This window comes from Ruditapes philippinarum, unplaced genomic scaffold (genome assembly GCF_026571515.1).
Source record: "Ruditapes philippinarum isolate M1 unplaced genomic scaffold, ASM2657151v2 ctg1850_1_1_1_1, whole genome shotgun sequence".
Taxonomy (NCBI): Eukaryota; Metazoa; Mollusca; class Bivalvia; order Venerida; family Veneridae; genus Ruditapes; species Ruditapes philippinarum.
This window is the reverse complement of record NW_026855403.1, coordinates 1-15,070: the sequence shown is the minus strand read 5'-3', so window position 1 is coordinate 15,070 and position 15,070 is coordinate 1. Positions and strand designations below refer to the sequence as shown.

The 15,070-nt window shown below is 33.6% G+C and overlaps 2 protein-coding genes across 2 annotated transcripts; both read left to right on the top strand.

The window, feature by feature from the left end:
- The first annotated feature begins 1,547 nt into the window (after positions 1–1,547).
- LOC132743167 (uncharacterized) lies at positions 1,548–6,790 on the top strand. Its single transcript, XM_060731693.1, has 5 exons — positions 1,548–1,768; positions 3,308–3,373; positions 4,151–4,458; positions 4,857–4,958; positions 5,698–6,790. The coding sequence occupies exons 1-5, from the start codon at positions 1,687–1,689 to the stop codon at positions 6,214–6,216; spliced, it is 1,077 nt and encodes a 358-aa protein (XP_060587676.1). The 5' UTR covers positions 1,548–1,686; the 3' UTR covers positions 6,217–6,790.
- A 1,398-nt stretch (positions 6,791–8,188) lies between these two features.
- On the top strand, positions 8,189–14,628 carry LOC132743169 (uncharacterized). The gene is made up of 6 exons (XM_060731696.1): positions 8,189–8,438; positions 9,563–9,643; positions 10,610–10,672; positions 11,347–11,645; positions 12,216–12,320; positions 13,230–14,628. The coding sequence occupies exons 1-6, from the start codon at positions 8,360–8,362 to the stop codon at positions 13,761–13,763; spliced, it is 1,161 nt and encodes a 386-aa protein (XP_060587679.1). The 5' UTR covers positions 8,189–8,359; the 3' UTR covers positions 13,764–14,628.
- The last annotated feature ends 442 nt before the right edge of the window (positions 14,629–15,070 follow it).

Here is a 15,070-nt window from a genome sequence, read left to right as displayed (position 1 = left end):
TTTAGTGGCTCAAGCGCTGCATGTTTATCATGGTGGACATATAAACGGTTAGACCATCTTCCTCATCTGTCACTTTTGCACATCTCTACAGAGACATCAAAAGCTTCCATTATTTACAATTAATTTACAATTATTTTCAATTTATTTCCTGCAGAAATTACATGCTTTGATGATGCGTCAACCGAGAAAAAGAAGGCAGCAGCATTGCTACTTTTTAGACACCTTGGAAAACATAATGAGACCCACGAGCCTACTTTGAGTGGTATGATAAAGTTTTATTAAATATGATAAACAAGATCAACAAGGAAAGGCAACGTTCAATGAACGCAACCCCCACAAAACCAGGCGACAAGAACAAAGTTACACAAAAGGACCCCCCCCCCCCCAAGAAAAACGGACAGGGCGCAAGGTAGGGCACGGATAGGCTTATCACTTAAATGATACATAAGACGAAATAATGGTAAACCACAAGGAAATCAAAGAAAACAAATAAATGATTGATTTATTAAATAAATAAAACTAGGGGCAAAAGGGAAAATACTTACCGTAGACGAGAAAAAAACAACAAGTGACTGAGTGATGAATACGTTATCTTCTTAACCCGTATTTTCGGTTTTAGCCCTACTCACCATTTTATCTGATATGACTACAGTCCTAGTATAAGAGTGGTTAAAAAGTAATCTTAAAATAATCTTTAGAGTTACACAAAATTGAGCTTACCTACATATGACTGAATCACCGAGTAGTTTTAAAACAAGGCATGTGACTTGAACAAACCCTGGAAGTTACAATAACAGATATTGTTGATATTGTATGATTGAAACAAGTCTAAGTCGTTTTGACATGTTCTTTAACGTTTCCAGAGTTCAATGTAACAACTATTGTGAAATCTAAACGCTCTAACCTGGACCACGGAAACCACCATTTTATTCTTTTTAGAAAGAAAAGAGTTTAGTTTCCTGTGTCTGCCTAGTGTATTTGTTTTGAGGACAGTTACAGAATAATGAATGAAACATTCAAAACGAAGAATGAAAATTTTGCCTGTGTCTCCCTTTAAACGACGGAAATAATACTTGAAAGTAAGTTGCATAGGTATTTTATCATTTGTGGATGATGAAATAATGTTGAATATACTGAAAGTAAACAAGTCGCCTAACAATAGAAATTGAACACGGTGCAAATTAGGTCTCAAATTTAGATAAAGTCAAATGGACGGCGGAGTGTAATGCAAGCTTCTATTGTGCAAAATTATAAAATATAGAATGTAACAAATCAGGAAGCTGAAGAAAAAAACAATAAAATACATTGAACGCTTGATAGAACTAGTTTTGTGTGTGTTTAAATTAAAGGTCTTGTCGACATTAAAAGTGTATAAAATATATGTATGACACGTATGATATATAGGGAAACAGAGAGGCACATAATTATGTTAAATGCTATAACTCGATATGAATCTGGACATCTTATTTACCCTCGAGCTGTTTTGGACATGCATTAACCACACGCAGTGTATCAAACTATTAAAATTTGTAAACAATTTAAATAGGTTTAGTCACATTATTGAATAGTCTTAACTTTATATAGGTTATCATAAGTCAACCGTACAAATTTAATATAAATTAGATATAATAAACAAATATCATTTACCATCAACCATAGAAGAAGAGGTTTTAACATTTCATAGGAATGGTTAGATTTCTCATTCGATGTTGTGCTATTTTCTTGCTTTTTATTTCATGTATTGGAATTATAAAACATAATTACAAAGGTAAGCCTTAATTTGAAATTGTTTTGTAAAGTTGTGTATTCTATTATCGCTATTCTTTAGCGGCCACAAGACTGAGTGGCTAAGGTTGTTGAATTCGTAATGACTTGGTATGTGATAGTTCAGTGGCTTGTGGAGGATTTTATTTGGTACTTATCGTTACAACGTATAGATGAGTACCCGGTTTATGTACATTCATTGTTCGCTCGAATGATTCGAGCTGTATTTAATCGGGTTTTTCATATTCGAAAACAAGTTTCTAGCGAGCAACTCTTAGGGACACACACACACACATTCAAATTCAATGCCAAAATTATTTTGTGATAAGTACAATTGTAGAAGTGTACAAGTTTTGCCTTAATGAAATGTATTGTTTAAATTTTAACGCAAACGTAGTGTATACATTTTACATCGTTTTGTGTAAATGTTAGATGTTTTGCAAGGATGAGGCCCAACATTCGGTGGTATTTGACAGTCACTTTCCTGTGTTGGCAAATGGACACCGGTTTCCAAAAATATTTTCCCTTTAATAACACTGAAATCAATTCAAAAATTTTAAAAGGGATTTTTTGTTTTTGTTTTTGTTTTTCCCTGGACGAGTCGACCACGATTTGCAAAACATTTATATGACAGAGATAAAATTTATTAACCAATTAGGGGACAGGGGACATATTCGAATGATGGCCCCGGTCAAATTTTTTAATAACTCAGACATGGTGTTTTGAAGGTACTGATAACTTCTGATATTTCTCTGTCATTGTAATTCTTTCTTGTTTGTGTGTAGGAAATGAGAAGTATTTTTGGGTTTTTACCCGAAACTAAGCATTTTGGTAGCTTTGTATGTATTTCTGACTCTCCGAATGGAGGTGAAAAAAATAAAAATCAAGCTTTGACAGTTGGCGCCAAACAAGTAAGAAATTTCAGATAAATTTTGTGAAAAATCTAAACGTATGACAGACACTTTATTGGTTGGTCATTTCTGAAAATGCCATAGCTTGCACTGCCTGTTACTGATATTTTTTAAAGGAATCGGGCGGATTTTGGTGTATGCTGCACCTTCATGAAGATTGCCCATATTGGTATATTTTAGGTGTGATTTTGGCTGGGTGGGGGTAAATATAAATTGCTGTCAGTCATTTTTTGAAGGAGCAATGCATGCAAACTATTATTTTCTTCAATGTATGTCATATGTCATTGAATAATGCTGTGCAACTGGTTATCTGCCTGTGAAACAGATTTTGAAATATTTGGAATTGTGTTTCTGGTCACACTGAAATACAATTATTTTCATTTTTAGGTCCCCTGCCCCCTTACAATATTTATTGCTTTATGCTATATTTGCACGTTTATTATGTCATCTTGTATATTGTCCCTAAATACAAGCGTTCTCGCATATTGCATTCGAGTGTTTTAGTTGTTATTTGTAGAAGTTTTGTAGGAAATAAGATGGTACTTTAACTGAAAGTTGGAAAATTAGTATTAGACCTATACATTGAAAAGAGACAATTTTATTCATAAAATTTATATTTTTTATAATTTCAGAGCGACTGTTGAAAGGAAATGCTGAATTTGATTCAATAGCACACGGAAATACTGAAAATAGTCTAAGTATGACCCTTTTGTTTACATAGTTTTAAAATAAGTGTTGAAAACATCAATCTTGACAATACATCAAGAAATGTTGCCTTTCTTTCATCAATCATTTTAATGAGCTTGTCTTCATTAAGTTTAGTTTAATCTTTTCTTTTCTAGTATACAAAACAGATACAATGTCTCATGCAAATAGAGGACAAAAAATTATCAAATAAATTTACAGTATTTACATGAATGCTGGAGTTGTTCATAAAAAGCAAAAGGGTTGTACAAAATTACTGAGTTTGCCTCAATCATAGTTAAAAGATGTGCATGTAATGTCTGAAATCCAATAATGGTATATATTTGCAATCACTATTGCATGAAATACCTATACAAATGTAATAACATAGACATGTTTTTATAACAATGAACTCCTTTTTAAAAACATAAAACTCGGTTTTGGTTTGTCAGAAAAGCAAATTGTTCATGATTTTCTCAAAGCACCCGATTTTTTATGTTTAATTTATATCTGAATATGAGCCGTGTCACGACAAAACCAACACAGTGGGATTGCGACCAGCATGGATCCAGACCAGCCTGCGCATCCGCGCAGTCTGATCAGGATCCATGCTGTTCGCTTACCAACCCTTTTACAAGTAGAGGAAATAATAGCGAACAGCATGGCTCCTGATCAGACTTCGCGGGTGCGCAGGCTGGTCTTGATCATTGTTGGTCGCAAACCCACTATGTTGGTTTTGTCGTGACACGGCTCATATTAATTTTTCAAGTTGTGTTCTTGCTCATTCTTAGCTGTAGATGAAGACTGCAACGAGACCTTTGCAACAACTCTAGAGGAGAACCTACATGTTGTTGAGAACTACCCTGGTGGTACAGCGGATAGTTACATGTGGAAAATTGGTGGATCTCTTAAACAGCCTATCACTCAAAGACAAGGCAGCCCCGTGCTAGTAACAGCAATTTCCAGTCAATATTTTCCACTTCTATTTGGCCTTATAAAATCATATCATGGCCATGCGCTCGACCGAGTGGAGGGAGTAAAAATAGATTTTTTGATTTACGACATCGGAATGACGAAATTACAAAGGAAACTTATTAAGGTAAATAAAGTCATTTGAATATATGTAAATCGGACCTGACTGAACAAAGATAAAACAAAAATAACGTATAAGATTACAAAACAAAATAAAAGGTTATTCGGAAATATTTTGTTAAATTACAAGGATATTGTGACAATGTTATAAATTGCGGCATTTTTGTAATAAAAGTATTGTGTTTTATAGCAGTAATTTTTCACACAATTTGCTATGTATATCTAACTTAGGAATTTGCACGAAATCATTGTGTATAAGAGAGATAAATGTTTTATGGGTTCGTCATTTACGAACTAGAGTGAGGGGTTTATTTTTGAGTGAGGGGTTTATTTATAGGCAAATGTGGGAACAAAGTTCTTAATAAAATGCAGTTAAGACTGATACCAATTTGGTTATTTTTCCAGGACTCTGGGATGCCTTTTGAAATTCGTAAATTCCCGTTTGACCAATTCCCGACACATGTTAAAGCACTGAAATATATGGCATGGAAGCCTATAATAATTCAGGTAAGATTATTGCCCTATTATAAGTTTATAGACATTAAATCATTTGTCATGATTCAAGTTTAAAATGCTCATAAAAAAAGAAGAAAATTCACTGAAATTACTTTATGGCATTTCGTAAATGGCGTCACACATGACGACATATTGCGCGTACACCATTCCTTCACCAAGGTCTCGCGTCATTCGCAACTGCCTCGGCTATTATCTATAATAACATCGGAAACAATACGGATTGAAAGTAGTTCTACCATGTGATTTACAGATGTAAACAGAAACAGAGATAATGTAAAACGAATGTATATATTTGACATCTAATGTCTGTTCCGGTACTCTTCTGCTTGAAAATATGTCTGACAACAATTTGTAATTTAAAAATGCCCATTGATGTTCAATTTTATACAAATCCGACTAAATGTCAACAGGTTGGTTTTTTGTACTTTCGGTTTCTACAGCCATATTAGTAAATATATAAATAATGTATTGTTTGCTTTTGTACCTATGAATTCACTTATTTTAGGTGGACTTTAACTACATATATTGGAAATAAACTTGTCAACAACTCCCAGCATTAAATTACTATTTGTTTACATGTTTAGTTTCTTAGCGTAGGCTAAACCGGAAAACCGCATCCGTTCTGTGTAGTCATACTATTGTGTTCGAGGTCCTTATCCGAAGACTGACGGAAAGGGCCGAGTAGTTGCGATTGGGCCTCTCGTAATTTAAAAACACTTTTCTTTTACAGATACTTCTCATGGAGTTTGGATTTGTCTGGTGGGTGGATTCTCCAGTCCGATTTAAAACATTAGATGTTGAAAATTTATTTTGGGCAGCTAAAAGATATGGATTGCTTTTTAACATTTCCCCTGAAATGGTTAAGAGGAATTTAACCAAAAGTTCAGATGCAAGAACTTTTAAGTACCTCGGCGATGACAGTTGTAAATTCAGAAATTGTCATGTCCCGGATGCAAACTCTGTTCTTATTTATTTTAATTCCGTTACCAGAGTAATTATCCGCGCATGGACAAGGTGTGCATTAGATAAAAACTGCATCGCGCCACACGGATCAAAACATTGTGACGTCAGTGCGACTTATACCGGAAGTTGTCATAATTACGATAAATCGGTGTTAGGAATTTTAACAAGCCGAGTTCATCATCAAGAGAAAGCGAATTCGTTTATGAAAGTTTTGAGTGAAATAATAATTATTAACCGAACAGACACTCTAACAAATAATTGCAAAAATGATGTGTGTGAATTTTAACACTTACCAGACTAAATATCTTGATTTCGAAATAAACAAAACCATTCATCATTTTAGAGAAAATTTCGAAATATAAGCTGAATGAATAGCGATAAGTGTAGACCATTATCAGAAGGCCCGGGTGTTCTGGTTGATCACTGTCTGCACTGGTTGCAGGCCGCCAGCAGATTCCATTTGGAAGAGTAACCAAGAAATTTATGTCTAGTTGAACTCAAAAGCGGTTTCGGTGACCCCTATATTTTCGCATAAAATGTTTTTTGTTATTAAATTCAAATAAAGTTTTATAAATAAGTAACTTTTAATACGGAGTTTTTGTTTGCTAAATGTCTATATGAAACCCTAGCATACGCCTATAGTCTGAAGCGAGATATTTTGACAACAGCAGAATTGCGAAATTAGAAAAGTGAAAACTAAAAAAAAAAATATTCCCAACTCAACCGGTCCCAAGCTGAGGATTAAGCAATGGGTTTGATATAGCACTTCAAATATCTTCTAAGTCGATAGTTTATTATTTATTTATTTATTAATTATTAAACTAAAGTGAAGATAAGTATCGTGCGCGCTCTTTCATCACAGCACTTGACACCACAATTATACCATGTAATTATTTCGAGATGTAAAATATGACTTGACTATTAGTGGTATAATATTACTCATATCTATATTACTGTAGATGTTCATGCCATTATCATGCCATATATTTAGCTGACTGTATTACGAAGAGTGTGGGCCATGATCAGACGGCACAAATGTGTTGGTTGGTTGATTTTCGTCTGCACTGGTGGCACCAGTAAATTTAGTTGCCGCCAGCAGGCTAGATATTAAAACATTAACAGTATAAATACAGATTTGCAAATGTATTGTATCATGATTATGATAGATATTCAATTCTGTTCTGAGATGCTGCTTATGGTATTTGGGGTGGTATGGTGGTTTGATACAACAATTCGCTTTCAAACGGTCTGTTCATAATGGATCTAAGCCTGCTGAAACCAAAAGTAATAAACTCTTTGCTTTCAGTAAAGAGCCAAACCGGCCTGCTCGTCCCTGACTATACCAAAAGCTGCTCGCTTCCAGATTAGCAAAAATATTTGAGCCGCGTCATGACAAAACCAACATAATGGGTTTGCGACCAGCATGGATCCAGACCAGCCTGCGCATCCGCGCAGTCTGATCAGGATTCATGCTTTTCGCTTACCAACCCTATTACAAGTAGAAAAACTGATAGCGAACAGCATGGATCCTGGTCAGACTGCGCGGATGGGCAGGCTGGTCTGGATCCATGCTGGTCGCAAACGCACTATGTTGGTTTTGTCATGACGCGGCTCATTTCAAGAAAATCGATATTGAGAAAATTGTACTAAATTTTAAGAAAATTTTATAATGCAAAAGCAGTCTTTTATCACCATATTTCTGTTGCGTTACTAACGCAGTGAGAGCTGTTTTTGCATATATTGACCATTTTTTGATAATTTTCTTGGATTGTAAGTGCCGATTGCAATATGTTAAGTGCTTTATTTGTTCATTTCAAGAATATTTTACTTTTAAATACATTTCCAAATTTTTCATGAAAATTAACATGAATCTGGAATGTCAAGCAAAACTGAACGAGTGATTTATACAGTTTCAAACTAGTCAGATTATTTTTATAGTAACGAAAATTGTGAGGCTCCTATTAAAGCGAGAAGGGCACAAACTTTATCCATTTAAATGCTATACAATTGTAAACATATATAAGTAATAAATTTAAACCGACAATATTTATATATTTATCCCTAAACTGCAAAAACATGCTTTAATTCAACTAATAAACTTTAAAGCGGTTTTGATATTTATAACTCATCCACATTTATGGTATTAAAACCATATAGTCATATATTTAAAGATATTTCCGGTCATTTCATTACGGAAGCCCTGGAGGAACATTTATTATTTAAAATTTATTACGTATTACTTATTATCTAAAACTTATGACTTATTTTTTACATACTATCTCTTATATTCAATTATACCGCGCCATTTTTTACGGAAGCCCTGGAGGGACATTTATTATTCAAAATTTTTTACGTATTACTTATTACTCCAGGGCTTCCGTATTTCATGCACATCAACTCGTCGTTAAAATTCCTGTTCATGATCTATCATGAAATTTCAGAGATATTTTCAGCAAGTTGGATGTAAATTAAAAATGAAATGGAAACTATGTTTGAAGAAATTTCCAGGTTTTATTTTCTTAGTGTTTTAGACAGTTCAACAAGGATTTTGTAATTTATTATTTGGCATAGTGGATTAAGTATATGTTATAATTCGATATCTTACATATCTGGTATAAAAAGCTGGCCAAATGTCATATTTATATTTAAATTTAAAAAAACACATTTAAATTTGTCGTTTCGGTCTCCTTTAAATTTTTCATTTTGTCTTTTGTACAGTCATAAAGCAAGATTTGAATTGAATTTGTATTTCATTTATGACTGCAATTAAACATAATTACGTTCTTTAGATTGAGTATACTTTTTTATTTATGAGTTTAATTATTATGCATCATTTTATGTAATAGAATTCCCCTGTTCGAAATGCGTCTTTGAAAGGGGCAGGGTCATGTCTGAGAGATTTTTACCTCATGTACCTATGTACCTCATGTACCTATGTACCTCATGTACCTCATGTACCTATGTACCTCATGTACCTCATGTACCTATGTACCTCATGTACCTATGTACCATACTCAAATGATCTGAGTTTTCGTTGCTTTTTTTGAGTTTTTCTCATTGAAGTCACATTATGTGTATTGAGTCGTTTGTCTTAAAGATCCTATAACACATTTTTTATGGTTTTATATCATAAAAATGATGCTCAAATTAAGATTTATCAATATTGTAACTTCCAAAAAGCATTATTTATAAAGATATTACCTAAATTAACATTTCATGTAAATAAAGAGAGGTAATTAGAAATTTATTTTCTACAAAGGCTAAGTCATTTTTTTTCAATTAGAATTAAATGCATATATTTAAATGATTACATATAATGTGCACACATATTTGAAGTACATATTTTACATATTTTTCAATGTTTTATAAGCATAATTATATACATATATAAAATTTCACTTAAGTGTGGTAACAACCTCAATTACAACATACAGGATCTTTAAAAAAACACTGCAATTGCTCTTGTACTTTTTAAAACAATAACAATTAGATTATGACATATATATTTGTTTATATATGTTCTATTCTTCTTTTATCGGTGTAAAAGATTTGCAAGTAGGTAGGTTTAAACACCGTAAACTGTATTCTTATTGTATTTTTTTCTTTTGCTGATGATATATTTGTTCTTTCAGATGTGTCATTACAAATCGATATCGTTATCATAGTGACGACTCTTGTTGTTTGTGGACTTTTACTTGGAGATACATTCTATGGTAACGCGTTGACAAATTATAAGTAAAGTATAAGGGTTTGTAACGCTTAGGTACTTGTATAAATGGTAAAGAAATGTGACAACAACCATATTTTCAAACGCAATAAAAATAACAAAACAACAGCTAGTCTTGCATGAGTGTTATCACTTGATGTATCGGTCAGGACCATCTTATTCTAATGATCAAATCTTACTAATAGTACTAAATTACTTTGAGACAAACAGGGAAAATTTTGATATTGAATTGCAGTATTTTTGATGTAAGAGGAATCAACATGAAGTCAAAACATGTTTTTTCAAGCACACTATAGGTGAATACAAAATATCATTAAAAACTCTGGCAGTTTTTTTAGAAAGGTCCAAATGAGCCGCGCCATGACAAAACCAACATAATGGGTTTGCGACCAGCATGGATCCAGACCAGCCTGCGCATCCGCGCAGTCTGATCAGGATCCATGCTGTTCGCTTACCAACCCTATTACAAATAGAGTAACTGATAGCGAACAGCATGGATCCTGATCAGACTGCGCGGATGCGCAGGCTGGTCTGGATCCATGCTGGTCGCAAACCCATTATGTTGGTTTTGTCGTGACGCGGCTCATATTATCTAGACAAGAAGTAGTGACTGTAGGTTCTTAAACATAGGTTTTGAATTTTCTCATTCCAAGTTGACATATTCAGTTCGACTTTCCAAGATTTCAATAAATTTCTGAAATAAAGGTTTTTTACTCAAAGATGAGCATATAACATGTATATCTTTCAGCATTTTGACAAGGAACTTGCAATAAGGGATTGATTGATAACCAAGAAATAATGAAAAAGACATATCTTTATAAAGGCATTGGCACTAAGGCATTATACAATTCAAATTGCTCAAATTTTGTTGAAACAGATGGCAATTTAACTTGTACATATGCATACGAGAAAAGTAAATGATTTGCTTTAATTTTTTTGTTTTCCCTTTTAGATCATTCTGCGTCAACTGAAATAAATCCAGTAGGAAAATATGAACTGAATGATGGATTCAAGTGTAACTATTCATTTATTTTCCTATTTTGTATTTAAATGGATTCTCCTGCTTTGAATTTGTATGGGGCTATATCGATTTCTGCCTCAAATTATTTGGATTCTTTGCAAATAAAAGTAAAATTGGAAAGCAAGTTTAGTAAAACTGCATGGCTTAAGTTAAGGTGCTTGTTGCTTTAACAGTTTCATAAAAAAAAGAATGCTTACATATGCAGTATGATTTTTTATTTATTTTTTCAGCATAACAAATCTAATATTATTCTTAAAGTATGGGAGAAAAAGATTGTATTGTCTGGCTTTACTTATTTTTCCTTACGAAACATTTTCAGTGTCTGTAGTTTATTTATCTTTTTATAGCTTTATCACTGATATGTGTTAATAATAGATACATAATATGAGCCGCGTCACGACAAAACCAGCATAATGGGTTTGCGACCAGCATGGATCCAGACCAGCCTGCGCTTCCGCGCAGTCTGATCAGGATCCATGCTGTTCGCTTACAAACCCTATTACAAGTAGAGAAACTGATAGCGAACAGCATGGATCATGATCAGACTGTGCGGATGCGCAGGCTGGTCTGGATCCATGCTGGTCGCAAACCCACTATATTAAAGAAATTTCTGTTCTGTTCTGTTTAATTTTAAATGATACAATACATCGGTGTTTTATTTTCTCTAGATCTTCCAAAGACATGTGACAAACTTTTCGCCCCAAGCTTTAACGAGAATTTGCAAGTAATAAAAAATTACCCAAGAGGAGATGCCGACCGTTATCTTTCGAAAATTGGCGGAAACAAAACCCGACCAGACAAAATGGCGTCATTTCCGGTGTTTGTTACAGCAATGGATTTCCGGTACTATCCATATAGTCAAGGAATGTTTTCCTCATTACACTCTGTACTAGAAGCTGATAAGAATAAGGGGAAAAGTCGTCTGATTGTGTATGATTTAGGCTTGTCCGAGCGTCAATTAAAAGTGGTAAACAATATACTGTTATTTAACCCCTACATCGCTAAATATCTAAAATTTCACTTACAAATCTTTCAATCTGAACATAATTTTTAGAGAAAACTTTAAAATATTTGCTGGCTGAACATTAAACTTTGCACATTTGTATCATACTGCATGAATGCACCGGCTGATCGTCTGCAAATTGTCGTATGCGTAGAATATGCTTTTAGCGGGCTAAGGACTGTATTCAAAATTCATTATACGTTCTTTATATTCATCATAAAAGGTAATATTTTCTGAAGGCCTCAACAGACGGTAGGGTTTAGTTGAACAACATTAATTTAAGATATGATGTACGATTTACAAAGCAGTACAAAACTTGCATTAAGACCGTAATTCTATTATTAATAGAAAATGATCCCAGATAGAAGCTCCATCCATTTTTTAAACTTTCCTTAGTATTTGGGATTCGAACATCTCACAAGTCTGGGGACCTATTTTTCAACATCATCTTACTACAATTTTTATATTTTATTGTTATGCCTTCCAGTAATCATTAAAGTAATCATTAATTTTTTCCAATATGTTTTTTTTCAGTTACGTCAAAAGTGTAAATGTGAAATTAGACGGTTTCCATTTGAAATATTCCCGCCACATGTACGCAAACTGAAAACCTATGCCTTTAAACCATTAATAGTCCAGGTAAGAAATCTTATCGCCAAAAAGAACGAAAGGTATTCGTGTTCTAAATAATTTACAATGAACTTCTCCCTAGTTTAAACCTTAAAATTTCTATACAATATTCATTGACAAACAATGATATATGATATATATGACAAATGTTACATAAATATATTACATAACTGAGTTACATTACGATATAAATAAGAAGAATATTTGAGCCGCGTCACGACAAAACCAACATAATGGGTTTGCAACCAGCATTGATCCAGACCAGCCTGCGCAACCGCGCAGTCTGATCAGGATCCATGCTGTTCGCTTACAAACACTATAACAAGTAGTGAACTGATAGTGAACAGCATGGATCCTGATCAGACTGCCTGGATGCGCAGGCTGGTCTGGATCCATGCTGGTCGCAAACCCATTATGTTGGTTTTGTCATGACGCGGCTCATTTGTATATGAGAACTATTGTATCTAACAGCTTATTACGAAGCCTGATTTGAGTGGGAGGGGTTGTTTGCTGTCTAGTTTCTACAACACCTCAAGAGGCATGTTCCTATTGCCCCTAGCAATAACATGTAATTTAGAAAAAAAAACTTGTTCTTTCTTTTGATTTATCATAAAAATATTGAATATTTTACAAAACGATGGACAAATATTTGATTACAATTTAAATAAAATAATATCTTCTAAAACTCATTCAAAATCTCCATTTTCAGAACGATAGGTTTGTCAATAAAACAGAACACAAGACGGAACAATTCAGTAAAAATTAAACTCAAGCAAATTTAAAAATTATCTAAATCTAGAAATCCTATTTTATTTTTAAAAGTAAAAATCAAATAAGGTGTACTTACTTGCGCAATGATTGGTATACAGAGATATCAAATTGGAACAAGCTATTTATTATTTCTTGCGATCTTTTCAGATGACACTTTTGGAGTTTGGTTTCGTTTGGTGGATTGACATTTCAGTAAAACTGATAAATATCAATTTAGACGGTGCAATAAACTATGCCAAAAATAATAGTATGCTGTTCTTTGTGGAAAGATCTTATCCCAGAAGACTTAGCATAGCGAAGCAGACAGACATTCGAACGTTCAATTATTTAGCAGAAGACATATGTAAATATAGATCATTTGGAGAAGTTTGGGCAACAACAGTTGTGTTTCATTATGATCATATAACAAAAGCTGTGGTGAACGCATGGGCGTCGTGCGCTTTGAATGAAGCTTGCATTGCGCCGGTAGGGGAGGACAAACTTAACTGTGATTTCCTTGATATAAGCGACGGGAGATGTCATCGATTTGACCAATCAGTATTAGGGATAATATTTCGTCGCTTGTATCACGAGCAAAATGAATATCCTTTAGACAAAAAATTAAATAATATTTATCTTATAAAAAGGCGAGAGATCGTAAACTATTTTGAACGTTGTAGGTTTGAATCCGCTTGTTACTAAATACGGATTTTTTATTATTTTCTTGGTGTTTTGCATCATCAAGTTATATATTTTGATATTTTTTAATATTGTTCTTAAAATGGTTTGTTTATTGTTCACTTTGTAAGTACATGTATATATGAACTTCAATTTAAACAATCATTATGATTTCCACCTTTTACCATTCGAAGTTTTAATACAGATTTGTGCCATACTTATGTGAAATAATAAAAATAATTTCTTTTTGTGTGTTAAGGTTGCACAGGACAATTGAATTTTTGTTATGTGTTTGCAATGTTATTGATTTTCATGATGCCATCACTATTAAGTGTTGAGAATTGAGTACCACTCAGTCGGTGCTAGGGGGCTTGAGGGATGTTGCATTTGTTCATTATCCCTCATGTACAGACTCAATCAAACCGAGTCTGCAATTTTCATGTAATTTTGTTCTGATTCATGCTTCCGAGCGAACACTTTGTTTCCAGATTTTTTCCTATTTCATACACATACACACATATGACGTTTGAATGTGTCTATTAACTTTAAAGGTTCATCATGACCAATAAAGCAATATATTTTCTCAAAAGATTTTTTAAATTTTTTATGTTCTGCAACATTTTCCGAAATGGTACTCATTTTGCTTCTTTTGCTTCTTTTGCATTTAGTAAACTATCAGTGAGTAAGTATTTTGTACATAAAAAAACGAAATACATGTACTACTTCGGTTAAATCCTTATGCGATTAATTTCACATTGGATAGTATTTCTTTACGCGATCTTACAGGCTGGAAATTCAATATTAAAATATTATAGAACTAAAGTACATGTTTGTATTTTCTTCAGAGGAAAATTGTATGAGTATCAAGATAAAATTGAGCCGCGTCACGACAAACCCAACATAATGGGTTTGCGACTAGCATGGATCCAGACCAGCCTGCGCATCCGCGCAATCCGATCAGGATCCATGCTGTTCTCTTACAGACCCTATATCAAGTAAAGAAACTGAAAGCGAACAGCATGGATCCTGATCAGACTGCGCGGACGCGCAGCCTGGTCTGGATCCATGCTGGTCGCAAACCCATTATGTTGGTTTTGTCGTGACACGGCTCAAATGTTTGGTGTCTGTCAGCCAACAGTGTATTGCCTGGCCAAACTGTACAGATGTTTTATTTTTATGTCATAACAAGTTACTTGTGTAAAGTTAGTAATGGTTTTATGTACAAATACGTTAAAATCATTGAATGTATAATTATTTTAAAATAAAGTGACCCTAACTATGCTAGAAATACAAACCGTTCATCATTTTTTGGAAAAATTTCACAATATATA